The following is a 17231-nucleotide window of genomic DNA, read 5'->3' as shown; positions in this document are numbered from 1 at the left end:
CTTACGGGTGGTACCAACAGAGGTAACATCACCATACCACCATTCAATGGTGACTTACCAGCGCTGTTGCATGGTAGCAGCCATATTGTATGGTACTATCTGCAGTTACTAACAAGGCCATTGTCAACATCGTAATTCAAACTAAGAACTAAAATAGAAATCTTTTATTTATCTATTGGAAGAGACGTGGTCTCTTCAACGGGAAAATTCATTTCTTCAGTGGAATAATCTTTCTCTTCCTCGCGAATCGTATCCGACAGTTCCTTGTTCAAAGTTTCAAACAACAACAAGGAACTCAAACTAGCAATGAAGCCAAAACTTCCGAAAATAATGAACGGAACAGACTTTCTGCTTTTCTCTCCCTAAAAAATATTAATGAAAAGATGGAACTACATCTAGACTTCTACTAGAGAGTAGATAGAGTAGAAACTTTTAATGCTTTACGTACCAACAGCAGAATCTGAGGAGCAATCACAGCACCAAACCTGGTCCACGACGTACAAGCTCCTAAGCCTACATTTCTGACGTTAAGACAGAGCATTAGAAGAATACATTTCAACAAATAAACCGAAAATATCGCGTGAAAACCTACCTTATCTCAGTTGGAAACAATTCAGAGGTGTAAATGAACAAGACACTGAACGATCCAGCAAATCCGACTTTACCAATAATCGCGAGAGCTGTCGTTAAATCTTGAAGTGCATCATTGTCTGGAAAACAACAAGACAAAATATTTAATCTCACTCGTTAGATATTGTTAATGAAGGTAAAGCAGCTCTAAGCAACTCCCAACTAACCTGCAGCTTTCTCAGAAAGAACTCCAGCAGTAATATTCATGATTGCTCCTATCATGAGATACGTACAGAGAGGTTTACGACGACCAAACCTTGAAACAAATAAGGATATTTGCTTCAATATGCCTTAGCTCAAGTCGTCAATATTTAGTCAAATAGCAAGGAAAGTTTCTAGGGGGAAAAATACCTTTCAGTTATAAAAACTGTTAAAAAATATGGTATTAGTTCCACGGTCCCGCTGATGAAGAAATTGAGGTATTTGTTTCCAGCTAAACTTGAGATATTGAGTGATATACCATAATAACCAACAGAGATGGAAAACCTAGAGTGATAAAAAATTCTACGTTTGTTTAATGTTTCCAGGTCAACCTAATGTAAAAACACATTATCACGAGAAAGAAAACTCAGTCAAAAAAGTCATTACCATATCCAAGCCAGAATGATTGATCGTTTTCTCAGCACACGATAACGAAACATATCAATGATGGTGTATTTCTTGACAACAGTTATCTTTTGTGTTTTACTTTTTTCAACAACATCGTCAAATATTTCACGAGGAAACTCTAAGTTATTAAATTTAACAATTTTTGTGACCACTTGCTCGGCCTTGTTGAATTTCTTCTGCGTTATCAACCAACGAAAGGATTCTGGCAGCAACCTGATAGAATTAAAAACAAGAAACAATTTCTGCAATGATTTAAAGGGACTGTGACTTATGTAGATGATCATGGTGATCATTATGATGATAATGATAATATTGATCAGTGATGACTTTCATGATGAGGTGATCACAAAAAATTGTATTAAAATTACCATATTAAAGAAATCTGAAGAATTGTTGTCAGAGTTATAAACAATTGAATATATCTCCAGTCTTGAATGAGAAAAGCAATCAAAGCTAGAAACATCACACCAACTGCCCAGAAAGCGACCTGTATGGTACCAACTCTACTTCGATATTTCAAAGCAAATAACTCAATTATCAAAATATATGCTGCCTCGAGTCCCTGGAAAAACAAGAAGATCTAGTGCTCTGCTTTTCCTACCCAAAATATCATGAAACTGGTAATGATTATAAGTTTACAGGAACAAATTAATCCATATTAATCTTATACCTCTAACACAACTCCCAGGATAAAACGCAATATCACAAAAGCGATATAGTTTCTTATGAAGAATATCATTATACCAAGAATGATCTGTGAATACAAACAGCATAATAGTACTGGTCTTCGACCAAATTTATCAGATAATGCTCCAAACAGCAGACCTCCAACTAACACACCACAGAAGTAGATTGTTGTAGCAAGATTTGTTTTGTATGCATCATCACAAACCAGATCAAACTATAGAAAACACAATTAAAACCATTCTTCTCAAAATCATTGATCATTACCAGAAGGATCAACAGAGATAAAGAGCTACCACAGTATAACCAACCAATTAAATACCATTTAATTCATTACCTCAGATATAATAGTTTGTTCTCGTCCTTCCAAATAATATGTCCATCCATTGGGACATGCTTCCTTTTCCTTAGTGCTGACATTTACATAAAGATTACATCCATCCCACAATGTCTCCCCACCTTTCTGTACAAGGGGGACAACTTCATCAATTTGTGTGATATTCCCCACTGCACAATGATGTTTAGTTTTTGCACCCATAAATGCCATGGCCAAATGATTCCAACAAATAAAGAATAAATTGGAACATAGCATTATGTACAAGATCATCTGTAATTTGCCAGGTTTCCCCAAAGCACTTGCAAGATTATCTGCACCGAGTGAACTCATAATGGTAAAGGGACCTAGTTTGGTACATGACCAGATGAGATAAAATAGAGATTAGTGCTGCATCTTAACAATTCACATGGAACTATACACTCAAAGCAGGAAATAAACCCTAGCCCTTGTCATGTAATTTCTGCTCAATTAACTTTGCTTTACCTTACTTAAGTACACGGAAGTAGTAAGTACTTGACAATTATTTTCCTTGAATACTATTGAAAACTCTTTGAATCTCCTATAAAGAAATTAAATTTATCTGTGCCAAGAACAGAGGTAAAAAAATTGTTGAGAGATTCTGTGATAATTCATATCCAGAATCATTTAAGAAATCATAAACGATTCTAAAACCAAATGCATCAGTTCTATTTGTAAAAGAGTACCTGCATAACTGTATATATTTTAAAAAAGATTAATGGTATTTTTAGGTACAGGAGTTTATTAAATATTGACACAGAAATAGATTACAATAGTGAATAGTGAATACAAGATCAAGGTCTGCTAGATCTCACAAATGTTTACAAAGCAAACAAAGAGCCTCACATACGATTGATACGAATGAAATAATACACACAGACCGTGCGTAATTCACCTGTTTGTAAAATCGTGTCTGTTTTTATGGACAAAGTGATGCTAAAATCATTCCAAATGATCAACGACGCGAAAACTTCGCCGAAAGTAAAACATGTTTAACAATTATTAATAGACCGGAGAGCAAGTGTCAACATTCATGCACGTAAGAGGTGTTATTTTAAACGGCTCTAATTTCCAAATGCATGCCAAAATTTGTTCACCTGGTTTTCCCAGGTAACGTCAAAAAGATGTGTAGGCTTCGTGCTTGTAAACAAGGATCTACAGATCAGCAAATTGATATGATGTCCACAGTTTAATACCAATGACTTGGCATGGTTGTATCCACAATCACCAGTAATGTAATGCATAATGATATCTGCCGCTACCACCATCAACAACGGTGGTATCCCCAGTTGGTAGTGATATGTTGGTATCAACAGTGGATACCACCGTTCAATGGTAACTTACAAGCGCTGTGGATGGTGCCAGTCGCATGTTATGGTACTATCTGCAGTTACTAAAAAGATCCATGTTCACTGTGAATTAAAGAACTAAAATTCCTACTTTTCTTTATTTATTTATTGGAAGAAGTGAGGACTCAACGGGAATCTTCATTTCTTCAGTGGAATCATCTTTCTCTTCCTCGCGAATCGTATCCGACAGTTTCTTGTTCAAAGTTTCAAACAACAACAAGGAGCTCAAACTAGCGACGAAACCAAAACAGCCGAAGATGATGAACGGAACGGACTTTCTGCTTTTCTTTCCCTAAACATGTAAATGAAATATATTACACCCAGAGTTGCACTGCATTTGGAACGTTTTACAACCACTTTATCGGCTGAAATGAAATGAATGCACCTAAAGAGCAGATGATGATATCAAAGAATGGTAGTATATAACACTTGCAGCTGAGAATGCACAGGTTTCTGAGCGTTAATTTATGAGAACTAGCAAGAAATTACGTACCAACAACAGAATTTGAGGAGCAATTACACCGCCAAATCTGGCCCATGACGCACAAGCTCCCAAACCTACATTTCTGACGTCAAAATGCGTCAAGATACAGCATTAGATAGAATTCATACCACAGTATATCAGGAAGATATCGCCTACAAACCTACCTTATCTCAGTTGGAAACAATTCAGAGGTGTAAATGAACAAGACACTGAACGATCCAGCAAATCCGACTTTACCAATAATCGCGAGAGCTGTCGTTAAATCTTGAAGTGCATCATTGTCTGGAAAACAACAAGACAAAATATTTAATCTCACTCGTTAGATATTGTTAATGAAGGTAAAGCAGCTCTAAGCAACTCCCAACTAACCTGCAGCTTTCTCAGAAAGAACTCCAGCAGTAATATTCATGATTGCTCCTATCATGAGATACGTACAGAGAGGTTTACGACGACCAAACCTTGAAACAAATAAGTGAATATTAGCTTTACTGCCTTAACTCAAGTTGCAAAACATTCTGATGTTGGAAGTCTTCTAGCTTTTGATAAAAATTACCTTTGTGTGATAAAAACTGTCAAAATATATGCTATCAGTTCTAGTAAACCGCTGAGAAAGAAATTGAGATATTTGTTTCCAGCTAAACTTGAGATATTGAGTGATATACCATAATAACCAACAGAAGTGGAAAACCTAGGGTGATAACAAATTATTTGTTAGTTGCAGTGTTTTTTTTGTTAAAAATACGAACACAACATGTATGCCTCAAAGGAAACTAAATAAAAGTAAGAAGTATCCCATTTACCATATCCAAGCCAGAATGATTGAACGTTTTCTCAGCACACGATATCGGAACATATCAATGATGGTGTATTTTTTAACAATAAATTTTTTTTCTTCTGTTGTACTTTTTTCAACAACATCATTAAATACTTGGTGAGGAAACTCCAATTTATTGAAGCTAACAATTCTTGTGACCACTTGCTTTGCCTTCTCAAATTTCTTCTGTGTTATCAACCATCGAAAAGACTCTGGTAGGACCCTAAAAATTTTGACAAAGAAAAATGAATATCAGATATATTGATGATCATATAGTGATAATCAATGAAGATAATATCAATTGATCTGTGGTTTATTAGTGACAAAAAATTGTATTAAAATTACCATATTAGAGAAATCTGAAGAATTGTTGTCAGAGTTATAAACAATTGTATATATCTCCAGTCTTGAATAAGAAAAGCAATCAAAGCTAGAGACATCACACCAACTGCCCAGAAAATGACTTGTATGGTACCAACTCTACTTCGATATTTCAAAGCAAATAACTCAATTATCATAATATAAAATGCTGCTTGCAGACCCTAGAAAAAAAAATAGGAAAGTTCTTATAAAAATTCATAGCTTACAGACCAGTTGGAGATATATATATGATTCATGATTTTAAAAAATAATCAATGTACCTGTAAAACAACACCCAAGAAAAAACGCAGTATCACGAATGCAATATAATCTCTGATGAAGGATATCATTATACCAAGAATGATTGGAGAATATACACAGAATAGTAAGACAGGTCGTCGACCAAATTTATCAGATAATGCTCCAAACAGCAGACCACCAACTAATACACCACAGAAGTAGATTGTTGTAGCAAGGCTAGATTTATATGCATCATCACAAACCAGATCCCACTAGAATAAAACAGTTTTTAATTAAGCTAGGTTGTTAATAGTTGACAGTCATTTTTAGATTGACCAAGGAACAATGTACAAGTTGTCTGGTTATAATTCACAAAAAAAATCTAGTCGAATTACAAGTCAGACCTCTACAGATAACAACGGCAACCACAGTAGGATAAAACTAACAAATATATACCATTAATTCATTACCTCAGATATAATAGTACGTTCTCTTCCCTCTAAATAATACGTCCATCCATTGGAACATGATTTCTCTTCCTTAGTGCTGACATTTACATAAAGATTACATCCATCCCACAATGTCTTACCACCTTTTTGTACAAGGGGGACAACTTCATAAATTTGTGTGATATTCCCCACTGCACAATGGTGTTTAGTTTTTGCACCCATAAATGCCATGGCCAAATGATTCCAACAAACAAAGAATGTGTTGCAACATAACATTATGTACAAGATCATCTGAAATTTACCAGGATTACCCAGAACTCTTGCAAGATTATCTGCACTCATGGTGGGTATGATTGAGACCTAGTTTGGAGACAAATTAGTAATCGATCTTAGGGTCTGTTTATATGATTAGGGTCTCCTTGGAGCATGCTCACACCTCAAGTACATATAATTCATTATTACCCCGCCCAGCAACAATGTTTGTCCATATCATATGAACACGCAACGGCTTTCTAGGCTAGGCGGGATGAAAAAGTCTAATTCTGGCTAAACCCAAATAGTTGTACTAAATGTATGCAAGATCATATCCATATGTATGTTCACTCAAGATCAAGTAACAACGTTTTCTGGCTGTAAAAGTATTGAATATTGGCCTACAAATCTGAACTATTAATGCGGTCATTTAGTGGTGGGGAAAGACATACCTGCAGGGATGCAATGGACGTGTTTACATGAAACTGGCAAACGGCAATATAATAATAATAATAGTAATAATAGTATTGTACAAACACACCTTTATTCTAATCGAGCAACTCGTGGGATCTCGATATATTTATAATTGAAACAGATGTCCTATTATATGTAGCTGTTGTAATAAAATACTAACTGAAAATCCTGAAATACTCATATTACCTCTCGCGTGGGTCCTCGTTTGTCGCGAGGATGAGGTGTACCATCTCATTGTCTATTGTTTGAATTGCAACCAAATGCGACCAAAACGCTTGGCTATAATAGAGAGTACTCCTTTGTTTGAAAGTCATTAGTTTTATACCCAGCAGTTTAGAAAGCATTCTCACTACTCTATTATGCAAAGTTTAAATGAATAACCTCTTTGTTTGACGTTGTTGAGCCATTAATCCAAACTTACTTCATGTTCACAGCGCAACAAACCTGTGAAAATGTGAAATAGTTGACGTTTCTGATGATATCTCAAAGCAAATTGTAGTATTATGATATTACCAAGAGCATCAGCGGCATTCTGTTCACAGACACAGCTGATAAACTATCAACTGACTGTGCTTTCTTTGTTGTAAACACTACTTTTATGGCGACTTCTTCAGCTGAAGGCAAAATCTCCATTCTGGCAAACGACTGTGTCTGTGAGTGTGATGAAACGCCACTTCTCACAAAGTTTGCTTCTAAATCACGAGGTGCTGTCAGAATCAAGCTTGTCTCGCTGTATTTTCTCACCTGTTTCTTTAGAAGTTCACTGACTGAGATAGTTCTTCTGTTCTGTCATTAGCTTTAGATTTTTCCAGCCGTGTAAAGTTGATAACCGAGGCTGATTCTGTTGAATACAAAGGTCCATACTTTCGAGATGGAGAGAGGAGCATCGACATGACTCTTGTTTTTCAAAGTAACAAAACACAATCCGGTGTGAAGAGCCTCAAATCTCGTGAGAAAAGAGAGATATTTGTGAATAAATTAATCATGAATGGAGTACAACTGGAAGTTGAGACAGCCCAACAATTTGTACGTTGTTTCATCTTTTACTAAGCTATATGTCGACTATAAAGTAGACTTCAAGCTCTATCAGTTCTCAACTGTTCTTCCTAGAGATCCAGTAAGGATCATCTCTTATTGATCCAGTGTTACTACAGAAGGAAACCTAAACTAAACTAACTTTATTTATACTGGATAGTTCTATCAGTTCTAAACTGTTCTTCCTAGAGGTGTAGTTATACTATAGGAGGAAAATAGAACTAACTTTATCGTTTTCACATAAAACTGTTTTTCACCATGCAGGATACGGACATATTCTTCATCAAACTACACGTACCGTTGGCCACTTTGCAAACAAAAGCTGAAGAAATGAAACTCAAAATTCCATTTTCAATCTTATCAAAAAATCCTGAAATGGACGTCGCTATCGCCTCCCTTCCCTTCACCTCTAGAGATAAACAAATCAGTCCTCTCAATCATCGATACTTTCTACTAACACCTTTCGTGAAACGACACGCAGAAAAATTCATGGCGAAAGGGGATTGTTTTTCAACATTGGATCGTATCGCGGTGTGCGAGAGAATTCTGAACGAAACGCGTTTTTCAACAAATGAGAAAGAATTTGGAATCAAACCTTTATTAAAGCAAAAGATTTTCAACGCTGTTTATCCTCCACACGACTCCGGAAAAGATCTGTCAGCTAAAAACAAAACAGGTAGCTATAAGAAGCAGTAAGGATAATCTCTTATTGATCCAGTGTTACTACAAGAGGAAACCTAAACTAAACTAACTTTATTTATACTGGAAAACTCTATCAGTTCTAAACTGTTCTTCCTAGAGGTCCAGTAAGGATCATCTCTTATTGATCCAGTGTTACTACAGGAGGAAGCCTAAACTAAACTAACTTTATTTATACTGGATAACTCTATCAGTTCTAAATTGTTCTTCCTAGAGGTCCAGTAAGGATCATCTCTTATTGATCCAGTGTTACTACAGGAGGAAACCTAAACTAAACTAACTTTATTTATACTGGAAAACTCTATCAGTTCTAAACTGTTCTTCCTAGAGGTCCAGTAAGGATCATCTCTTATTGATCCAGTGTTACTACAGGAGGAAACCTAAACTAAACTAACTTTATTTATACTGGATAGCTCTATCAGTTCTAAACTGTTCTTCCTAGAGGTCCAGTAAGGATCATCTCTTATTGATCCAGTGTTACTACAGGAGGAAATCTGAATATTCTAATCCAACCATTTTCTCTTTAGGTCGGCAAAAACTAGCCAAAGATTGGGCCTCACTTCGAAGCACGTTCAAGATGCAGCCAATCAACACGGTGCGATCTTATCTGGGCACGTCAATTGCGTTCTACTTTATATGGTTAGGATTTTCTGCATGGTGGCTCTGGCCTCTGGCTATGGTTAGCATGATGGTGATTATTTATGGTAGTTTACCTCTATCTGGTTACCCTCCTGTGGAAGAGATATGCAAGAAAACAAACACCACGCAGTATCTGATGTGTCCCCAGTGTGATGAATGTGACTTCTGGTATTTGAACGAAGTCTGTGTTTCCAGTAGAATAACACATATATTGAACAATACCTTGACGGTAATATTGTCATTCCTGGTGGCAATTTGGTCGTTGTTCTTTATCAAATTCTGGAACAGGTATCATTCAAAGATGGTGTTTCAATGGCAAACATACGAGATCGAGAAAACAGACGAACCGTCACGACCAGAATTTCTGTCTAAAGTAAAAACATTTCGTCGAAACATCGTCACAGATCAATTAGAACAGTTTGTACCACTATCCACACTGTGTTATAAATATTCACTTGTCATACTTACTATGATCTTAATAATAACACTAGCACTTGCTTCTCTCCTGGGCGTGGTTATCTACCGCAGTGCAGTGTATACTGTACTTATAACCCAGGGTAATAACAACGCTAGGGTGATAACAGATATCACGGCTGGGGTGATAACACTGGTATGTATTAACGTATTATGCTGTGTGTACGAACCAATCGCGCGAAGGCTCACGGACTGGGAAAATTCTCGAACACAAAGTGAATGGGAGAACAGCTTCACCTACAAGATGTTTGCTTTTCAGTTTATTAATTGGTATTCCTCGTTGTTCTACATCGCGTTCTTCAAGACAGAATATTTCACAGGCAGACCAGGGGGGTACATAAAGTATGGTGAATATCAATTGGAGGGGTGTTCCGCCCTGGGCTGTTCTATGGAACTATCCATCCAGCTCGCTGTGATCATGATTGGGCAAATGTTTCTCCAGAATATCACAGAGCTTTCAAAACCGTAAGCAAGTTTATATATTGAATGGTTCACATTTGCTTAGAATGACAAACATGAATCACCCTATTTACTTTTCGATTTAGATATTTGTTAAAATGGATGGTGATACGGAAAAGTAAAGTGTTGTACAACAGGCTGTTACCGTGGCAACAGGAATACTTTCTTACGTCATCTGACGACACACTATTCTGGGAACATATGGAAATAGGTAAAGACATAAACACGTATTTAATGTTTGAAAAACATCCAGCTTTAAACAACTATTCTGATAGTATGGTTTTTAAAACGCAACCAAAATGCTCTGGTTTCTTTTAGTTTTGCAATTCGGTTTCGTCCTGATGTTCACAGCTGCTTTTCCACTGGCCCCTTTGATTGCTTTTATAAACTCAATCATTGAAATACGCCTCGATGCTATCAAATTTATTCATTTCCAACGACGTCCAATTCCTAAAATGGCTGTCTGCAAGGGTGCGTGGCAACACATCTTAGAGGAGCTTGCTGAGTGGTCAGTTCTGGTGAATGCGCTGGTTATAGCAATGACGACTGATTTCATACCAAAACTGGTCTATCGCATCAGCTATAGCGAAGATGGAAGTCTTAATGGTTATGTCAATAATAGCCTGTCTTTCTATAATATATCGTGCTTTTCTATGATGGGGAAACACACATCGAGATATCGCAGAAATCTACCTACATTTTGCAGGTATATCCGTGATAATATTACAATGCTATGTGAAGGCGATTACCTTGAATGAACCCCCACGTTTGAGATATCTTTCTCAGGTAGTTCAGACACAAACCACGACAGTTTATTGTAGAATACTACCTACACTGGACCACCACGTTTGAGATATCTTTCTCAGGTAGTTCAGACACAAACCATGACAGCTTATTGTAGAATACTACCTTCACTGGATCCCCACGTTAAAATGACTTATATAATTTTTTTTAAGATACAAAGGCTACCACGAAATGAACGGCGATTACTCGACGCAATACTGGCACATCCTGGCAATTCGCATCATATTTGTGCTATCATTCTATTACGTCATCAGCGGTTTACGAGCGATATTGAATTGGACGATTGGTGACGAGCCTTGGCGAGTCGAAGCGAGGAGAAAACGAACAATATATTTCATAAAAAGATTATTTAAGGATCGAAGCAGAGGGCCCTTCGATGCCCAGGCTGCATGATAATATATTGATGGCTTACTTGGTTCATTGTATAATCAATAATTATATACATTATACAATCGATAATTATACGTATTTCACTGGACTTGTTGATTTATTTATTTATATACACATTTAAAATGTCTGTTTATGTACAATTATGTTCTTTACAAAATATTCGACAAATGCCTGATTGCTTTTAAATTCTGAGGATAATTTCAACTCCGCCTTCATCCGTATGAAAGCAATTATGCCTGCCAAGTTATTAATATTCTATGGTTACTATCCATGGTTAGTTATTACCCATGGTTACTATCCATAGTTATTACCCATGGTTACTATCCATGGTTAGTTATTACCCATGGTTACTATCCATAGTTATTACCCGTGGTTACTATCCATGGTTAGTTATTACCCATGGTTACTATTCATAGTTATTACCCATGGTTACTATCCATAGTTATTACCCGTGGTTGAATCCATGGTTATTATCCATGGTTACCATGCAAGGTTGCTATCCCTGGTTACTACCACTAGTTACCATCATGAATGGAAACCATAAACGATAACCAGAGATAGATCTTGATGATCTTGTGTTCTTAACATTCAAGAAAAACAAGACTGTCGGTGATACTGGTTCTTTGAGGGATAGAATTCAAAGCGTGTTACCTTCACCGTGAACGATGGATGTAGTTCATCACTCCAGTTTAGTCGAGAAAGAAGATATGGCTGAAATGAGTGGCGGTCATTTTCTTCACTTCCTCTGAAATGAAATAATTGTATCGTGTGACCTCTGAAAGTAAGTTTCCTCAATTAACGACCAAATCTTTGGCAGTTAACCCACCGTTCACGTCAATCAAATTTGCGTTCTTTTGATGAAGAATAACATAAAGTTCTCGTTGGTCAGATTTTCTGCCGACAACCCAGCAGTCGGTCAGTGTTTTCATAAAGACCTCGCCATCTTCGTTAGCCCTTTAAACATAAATCACAATCTCCTTAACAAAAAATCTCAGCTTCGAAAGGCTAAACACATTTGAAGATCGAACTTCAGTTTTATATAGATCAGTAGAGAGTCCATGACGGACCCAAAAAATTTAGGAGGTTGGGTTGAGCTTCCATTGGAAGCTTCCCACCGTGCTCTGAGAGCGGTTGTATAGCAAATACACACACTCTATAACACCAAAAAGTGAAGCATTCGTTTTAATTTTTCACACATAATATATAGTACAAGATAGTCACTGTGGATTACGGTGCGCTGGGTGCTACGCACATGCGTAGTATAGCCTAGGTCATTTTTCGTTTCAGCTGCATTATACACGAGTATCTACGTTCAAGATGACAACGGTTGATGAAAACAAGATGTAATCCTTTGTAGAATATAAACCTCCTCTCTATGTAGATCCCCTCATTTACTCTACAAAGTGTTTCTATTAATTATAGAAAGTGGAACTGTACAAGTGAATGGAGAAAGGTCCACAGTATCTCTTACCTGGCAAAATCTGCGTTGATGTTGCATATAATTTTGATAATTTCTGGAGAGACACACATCTGGTTCTGTTTCTTGTTATGCATCGTTGTTTTCTGGGCCAAGTTCATATGATTGAAATACACGTAACGGTATTCGTGATCCGGTCTAAATATAACACATGTGATGAGTGTAGATTGATGATAATGATTGGTTATGATCACTTCAAGATAATAATCAATAATATTGATGATCGATGATTCATCTTACTACAAGAGGATGAGTTTGACAATATTTATTGTTATGAATTTCACCAAATTACAATTGAGTCATGCATTGATACTAACTAAACTATGTGACAACAATGGTATAACTTATAAAAGGTTTTCTTGTATTTTGGCAACCGCAAATAATAAATTATGGGAGTAATTGCAGCGTGGATCGCAATAAAGCAAGGAGCAACAATCAAAACCAGTCGATAAAATTCTGGGTTTGTGTTTTCTTTAGTTTCAAGAGGTAACAACATCATTAAAGATGGAACTCTAAATACCAACGTCGCAGAACTCACAATAAATATTGTTACTAAGAACCGTTTTTCGTTAGCGAGTTTTTTTTTCAAAGTATTTTGTGCAAGGTCGTCCACATAAGCTTCCTTAAAGCGTCTTTGTTGCTGTTTAATCTTTATAAAACAGGCGAAATGTAGGGTGAAAGCTATTGTCAAACACAGAAAAATTATGAACGTTTCAGCGATGAAATCAGAGAAAGGTAAATCTTGTATTGCGTGTTTCAAACATTGATCTAATCCAACAATAACCAAGCCAAGAATCCAAATAAAAACAAAACAACGCCGAACTCTTCCCTTCGTGAAATAAACATTGTGAAGAATTGGTCTGCCAACGGAAATGAATCGCTCCACAGCAAAAGTCGCGAGGCCAATATTTGATATAGATGTTAGAAATAAAACAAATGGTTGGTATGTTTCAACGTTTTTTGATCCAACGTAAAACGTAGTGTTAGTTTGAATCGCCTTTATTACCATAGGATAACACAAAACCAGAGAAAAGAAGTCAATAATGGCGAGGTTTTGTATAAAATACGAAGAAATATTGCAAAAACAGTTGAGAGGATCTTTCCAATGCGCTAGAAGAAGCAGAAGGTTTGAAAGGAGACCAAATATTAAAAGGAATACATAAAATGTTATTTCCCAAGCTTGATAAACGATGTATAACGAGTCGTCGTCAGTGGTGTTTTTTGAAATATTCATTGCCATATATCTTAAAAATTGAGTTGTGCCGTTGTCAAACCACCCTCTTTTAATAAAGTTGAAGAAAAATATTCTCCAATTTAATAACAGTTTTTAATTAATTAAGGTTCAGCGTTGTGTACATTATTAATTAAGGTTTATTTGCTATAGTTTCAAGCAATAAAAATAGGTTTATTGGCGAGTGATGAGATGAGAATGTAATTACGACAACGAGAACTTTAGACTGCTTTCAACTGTCGCGTTTTTTGTACGTACATACACGCATGTAAAAGTTTAAAATCATTTAAATGATACTTATAAAATCTACAACTGAACTCAGTTGAAGATTTGGTATGTTTTCTCTGGCATAAAATTAATTATACAACAACTTAGAAGGTTTTAAACTTTTACTTGCGTGTACGTGCGTGCAGAGAACCGACGACAGTGGAAAGCAGCCGGCTTTATGAATGACTTACGTATTCGCAATGGTTTTCTTATTGTGGTCTCCTATGCTGTTGGCCAAACTTGTCAAACGAGGTCCAACGAAAGCGCTCAGCTGTTTACAGAATTCCTTATCAGGTGGTTGATGCACTGCGGAGTAAATATAAAAAATAATTCCTCAGTTTTCTCGAGTCCCGTGAAAGATATTTCGTGTGGAAATGCAGTAGTTTAGTTTTTACCTGTCACTAGCATGCAAACCACAGCGTCCAGAGCCTAAAAATTTACACACAAGATTGCATTAGTTTGCTGCCACTGCAGAGTAAAGTTTTAATAAACACTGTATGCTAGCTGATAGGATAAAATGGGACTGTTTTAATCACCTGGTAGACAACAAGAAAGAATTCTTTTAAAACATCATCTTCTTCGATAAAAATACGAGGAAGTTTTCTCGGAGGACCCCGCGTCTCATCCGTTACATCTGAAGGACAAGTGACGAACCTGGGAATTTCAAAAATATGACTAGATTATGGATTGTTTTATTTCCTAGGCTGTTGTTGCGGTCTTTGGATGAAGGAATGGAATATTGAGAGTTTAAGATGGTATATTTTAGGTTAATGGTAGATTTAGAAGACTTGTCCAAGGTTACCTTCCTCTATGAGTTCTTGACATGGTATTCTCTCCTCTAGCAACCATTTGTTTATCGTACATGACCCACTAAACAAGAAAAGTTGTTAGCAAAGGATGTTCTACAGAACCTCCAGTAAAACAACTTTGGCATTTGACATTAGAGCTCACACCTCATCATTTGTAACTGGAATCAAACTGGTTGTCAGATATTTGTACAAAACTCTCATATCCTCCTGTTCCAGACCACTCCTAAATTGTGAAATAAAATGTGATCAATTTCACATAATTCTCATCAGCTCACAATGAAACATTACCAAAGAACGTTGATTGATTTAAAATGAAGTTGGTTGGAAAAACTTAAGGTCTGCTAGGACTAAGATTTCAGTTAGTTTAAACAATTTTTTAAACTAATGATAATTCTTACCACACTATTTGATCATCAAACATGAATACTGTGTACTTTATTGAACTAAAAAAGAGATGTATCATCTAAGCAAAGGTTTCAAGTCTGATGGAAACTTCTAAATGTAAATTCTAAATTTATAACAAACTCACTTGAACTTGTATTCAATCAAATTCATGAAACAACTGACTTTGAGAAAAGTATTTTTGTCCAATGGAAGGAACTGTATCCCTAAGAAAGAAAGGTTAATCCCAAAATTAATAACTTATTTCATCCCTGGCATATCATAGGAAATAGAAAACATGCAAGGATATTTCTTGAAATACAAGTATTTGATCTACCATACCTGAGAAAACGCTAAGAATATCCACTTTTGAAAAGTTGATTGTCACTAGATACTAAATAAGATTTGACATAAATTGTTGAAGCGGCATTTATGCAGAATATTGCCATATCTTGATGATCACTGAGCAATTAATTTGAGGGCAATAGACTCACTCTTCCAAAGAAATATTCTAATCTTCTCCGTAACTCAGCCAAATCACAAATTGAAAGGATGTGTTGGAATGAACCATTGAACAACTGAAGTGAAATGTTTAAATTTTCATTAGAAGATATTTGATTTTAGTTCACATGAAATGATCTTACATTACCTTGAACATCTGATAGGTTTGCTTCAAAACTGATCGTAAAACTGTATCCTATAAAGTAAAATATATTCTTACCAGTTGTTGAGAACTTAGATTGTATGCTAAGAAAGACAATCAAACTAAACTTACATGAACATCTTCACTGTGATAATGTCGTTCAGGTTCTTTACCAGCGCTGTCCACAATCTTCTCACTGAAGGGAATAGTCACCGTCTGAGAAGAAAATATCATACAATTTTGATAAACTGTTTTAAAAAGGAAGATACAAGAGATTGGTCAAAGCCCATCATTTAAAAAAGTTAATAAATAGAAGATATAAAAATTGCAAGCCCAATATCTGGCTTGTGATGGAGGTTTCGACGCTGGCCACCACACATACCATGATCATCCAGTAATCTTTCTCTGGTTCATAAAAAACCTGTCTTGTCTTTTGAGTATGAACTGACTCACATGGTTTGTCTGGAGTGAACTGCCTGAAATATAACTACAATATTTACCAACTATGGAGAATATTAGGACAGACTAACAGCTCATTAGTCACATACTCAGTAAATTTCACAATTGCCTCGCAAAGTCCAACATTTCTGATTTTCTTTTCTATATCCTCTTCAGCAGGAAGGTAAAGTAAGATCTTCTCTTTTTCCTGAAACAATCACATGACGAAAGGGGCTTCAACTGGGTTTCAATCTGGGTTTTCTGCACTTTGTATTTTACATTGAGGTTGTATTTATTTCACGGGTGAAATAAAGAGAACACTGTCACTGACTCGCTGAGTAGGATTTCCAGAGCTCTATTTTTTATCTTTAGTTTAAAGGCAATAATACTCCGTCTATTTTAGCCTTATGCAGAAAAAGATTAAAAACCAAATTATGGTTTAATACTTGTAGCATAAAATGCATTTCATACCATGCCTTCCTTTGGTCCTAATGTCGAGTTATAGATAAAAAAGTTACGAAATTCTGGAGAAGTTTTACTCAAGGTCGCCATTTTGGATTTTGCTCCAGCTAGGCACAGTCTTCTTCGCCTCCTTGCGGTAAAATGAGCTCTGGGACATCCTTTCACTTGAAATGGATCATTTCAACAATATTGACGCCATTCCGGAAATCGCAAAGCATTGTTGTTCAATTACTGTGTGGCATGTACCGTATGTTGCTGTTTTGTCCGTACATAAGTGTGCATGAGAAAGCAAGGACGTTGTAATACTCAGCTTATTCGGCTCT

The 17231-nt window shown here is 36.2% G+C and overlaps 3 protein-coding genes across 5 annotated transcripts; 1 reads left to right on the top strand and 2 right to left on the bottom strand.

The window, feature by feature from the left end:
- Window positions 1-45: 45 nt before the first annotated feature.
- LOC114539496 (organic cation transporter protein-like) lies at window positions 46-6722 on the bottom strand. Its single transcript, XM_028560136.1, has 10 exons — window positions 6679-6722; window positions 5996-6334; window positions 5567-5797; window positions 5271-5467; window positions 4912-5148; window positions 982-1116; window positions 798-886; window positions 593-710; window positions 449-521; window positions 46-362 (listed from the first exon to the last, which is right to left on the bottom strand). Exons 2-10 carry the CDS (start codon window positions 6314-6316, stop codon window positions 165-167), a joined length of 1599 nt encoding a protein of 532 aa, XP_028415937.1. The 5' UTR covers window positions 6317-6334; window positions 6679-6722; the 3' UTR covers window positions 46-164.
- Window positions 6723-7174: 452 nt separating this feature from the next.
- Window positions 7175-10470, top strand: LOC114539461 (anoctamin-6-like; the record flags this gene model as incomplete). The annotated part of the gene is made up of 6 exons (XM_028560092.1): window positions 7175-7404; window positions 7497-7726; window positions 8000-8411; window positions 8962-10012; window positions 10093-10217; window positions 10325-10470. Coding segments are annotated over exons 1-6 (2070 nt in total), but the record flags the coding sequence as incomplete, so codon positions are not given.
- Window positions 10471-11311: 841 nt separating this feature from the next.
- LOC114539497 (vacuolar fusion protein CCZ1 homolog) lies at window positions 11312-17022 on the bottom strand. 3 transcript variants are annotated; one of them, XM_028560138.1, is made up of 18 exons: window positions 16918-17022; window positions 16557-16654; window positions 16391-16484; window positions 16141-16224; window positions 16015-16062; window positions 15860-15943; window positions 15708-15759; window positions 15514-15592; window positions 15383-15427; window positions 15129-15207; window positions 14978-15045; window positions 14712-14829; window positions 14571-14604; window positions 14367-14481; window positions 12672-12815; window positions 12027-12154; window positions 11852-11945; window positions 11312-11780 (listed from the first exon to the last, which is right to left on the bottom strand). In XM_028560138.1, the coding sequence occupies exons 1-17, from the start codon at window positions 16996-16998 to the stop codon at window positions 11890-11892; spliced, it is 1407 nt and encodes a 468-aa protein (XP_028415939.1). In that variant the 5' UTR covers window positions 16999-17022; the 3' UTR covers window positions 11312-11780; window positions 11852-11889. The 3 variants fall into 3 exon arrangements, 2 of the variants coding, with proteins under 2 accessions (XP_028415939.1, XP_028415938.1); XR_003688888.1 differs by having other exon boundaries at window positions 11313-11455; window positions 11512-11945; XM_028560137.1 differs by having other exon boundaries at window positions 11313-11945.
- Window positions 17023-17231: the final 209 nt, after the last annotated feature.

Source organism: Dendronephthya gigantea, unplaced genomic scaffold (assembly GCF_004324835.1).
Source record: "Dendronephthya gigantea isolate DGI-Jeju-01 unplaced genomic scaffold, DenGig_1.0 000203F, whole genome shotgun sequence".
Lineage (NCBI taxonomy): Eukaryota > Metazoa > Cnidaria > Anthozoa > Malacalcyonacea > Nephtheidae > Dendronephthya > Dendronephthya gigantea.
The sequence above is the reverse complement of the archived record's forward strand: the minus strand, read 5'-3'. Positions and strand labels throughout refer to the sequence as shown.

What these genes read in the sequence shown, in the direction of transcription:
- LOC114539497 (XM_028560138.1), bottom strand. Translation starts at nt 16,998, where the DNA reads ATGGCGACCTTGAGTAAAACTTCTCCAGAATTTCGTAACTTTTTTATC. An exon ending in TATTCTTAGCGTTTTCTCAG is followed by an intron (nt 15,593 to 15,707) that starts GTATGGTAGATC and finishes TTTCTTTCTTAG; the next exon opens with GGATACAGTTCCTTCCATTG. An exon ending in AAATTTGATTGACGTGAACG is followed by an intron (nt 11,946 to 12,026) that starts GTGGGTTAACTG and finishes ATTTCATTTCAG; the next exon opens with AGGAAGTGAAGAAAATGACC.
- LOC114539496 (XM_028560136.1), bottom strand. Translation starts at nt 6,316, where the DNA reads ATGAGTGCAGATAATCTTGCAAGAGTTCTGGGTAATCCTGGTAAATTT. An exon ending in AACGTACTATTATATCTGAG is followed by an intron (nt 5,798 to 5,995) that starts GTAATGAATTAA and finishes GTTTTATTCTAG; the next exon opens with TGGGATCTGGTTTGTGATGA. An exon ending in TCTTGGGTGTTGTTTTACAG is followed by an intron (nt 5,468 to 5,566) that starts GTACATTGATTA and finishes TTTTTTTTCTAG; the next exon opens with GGTCTGCAAGCAGCATTTTA.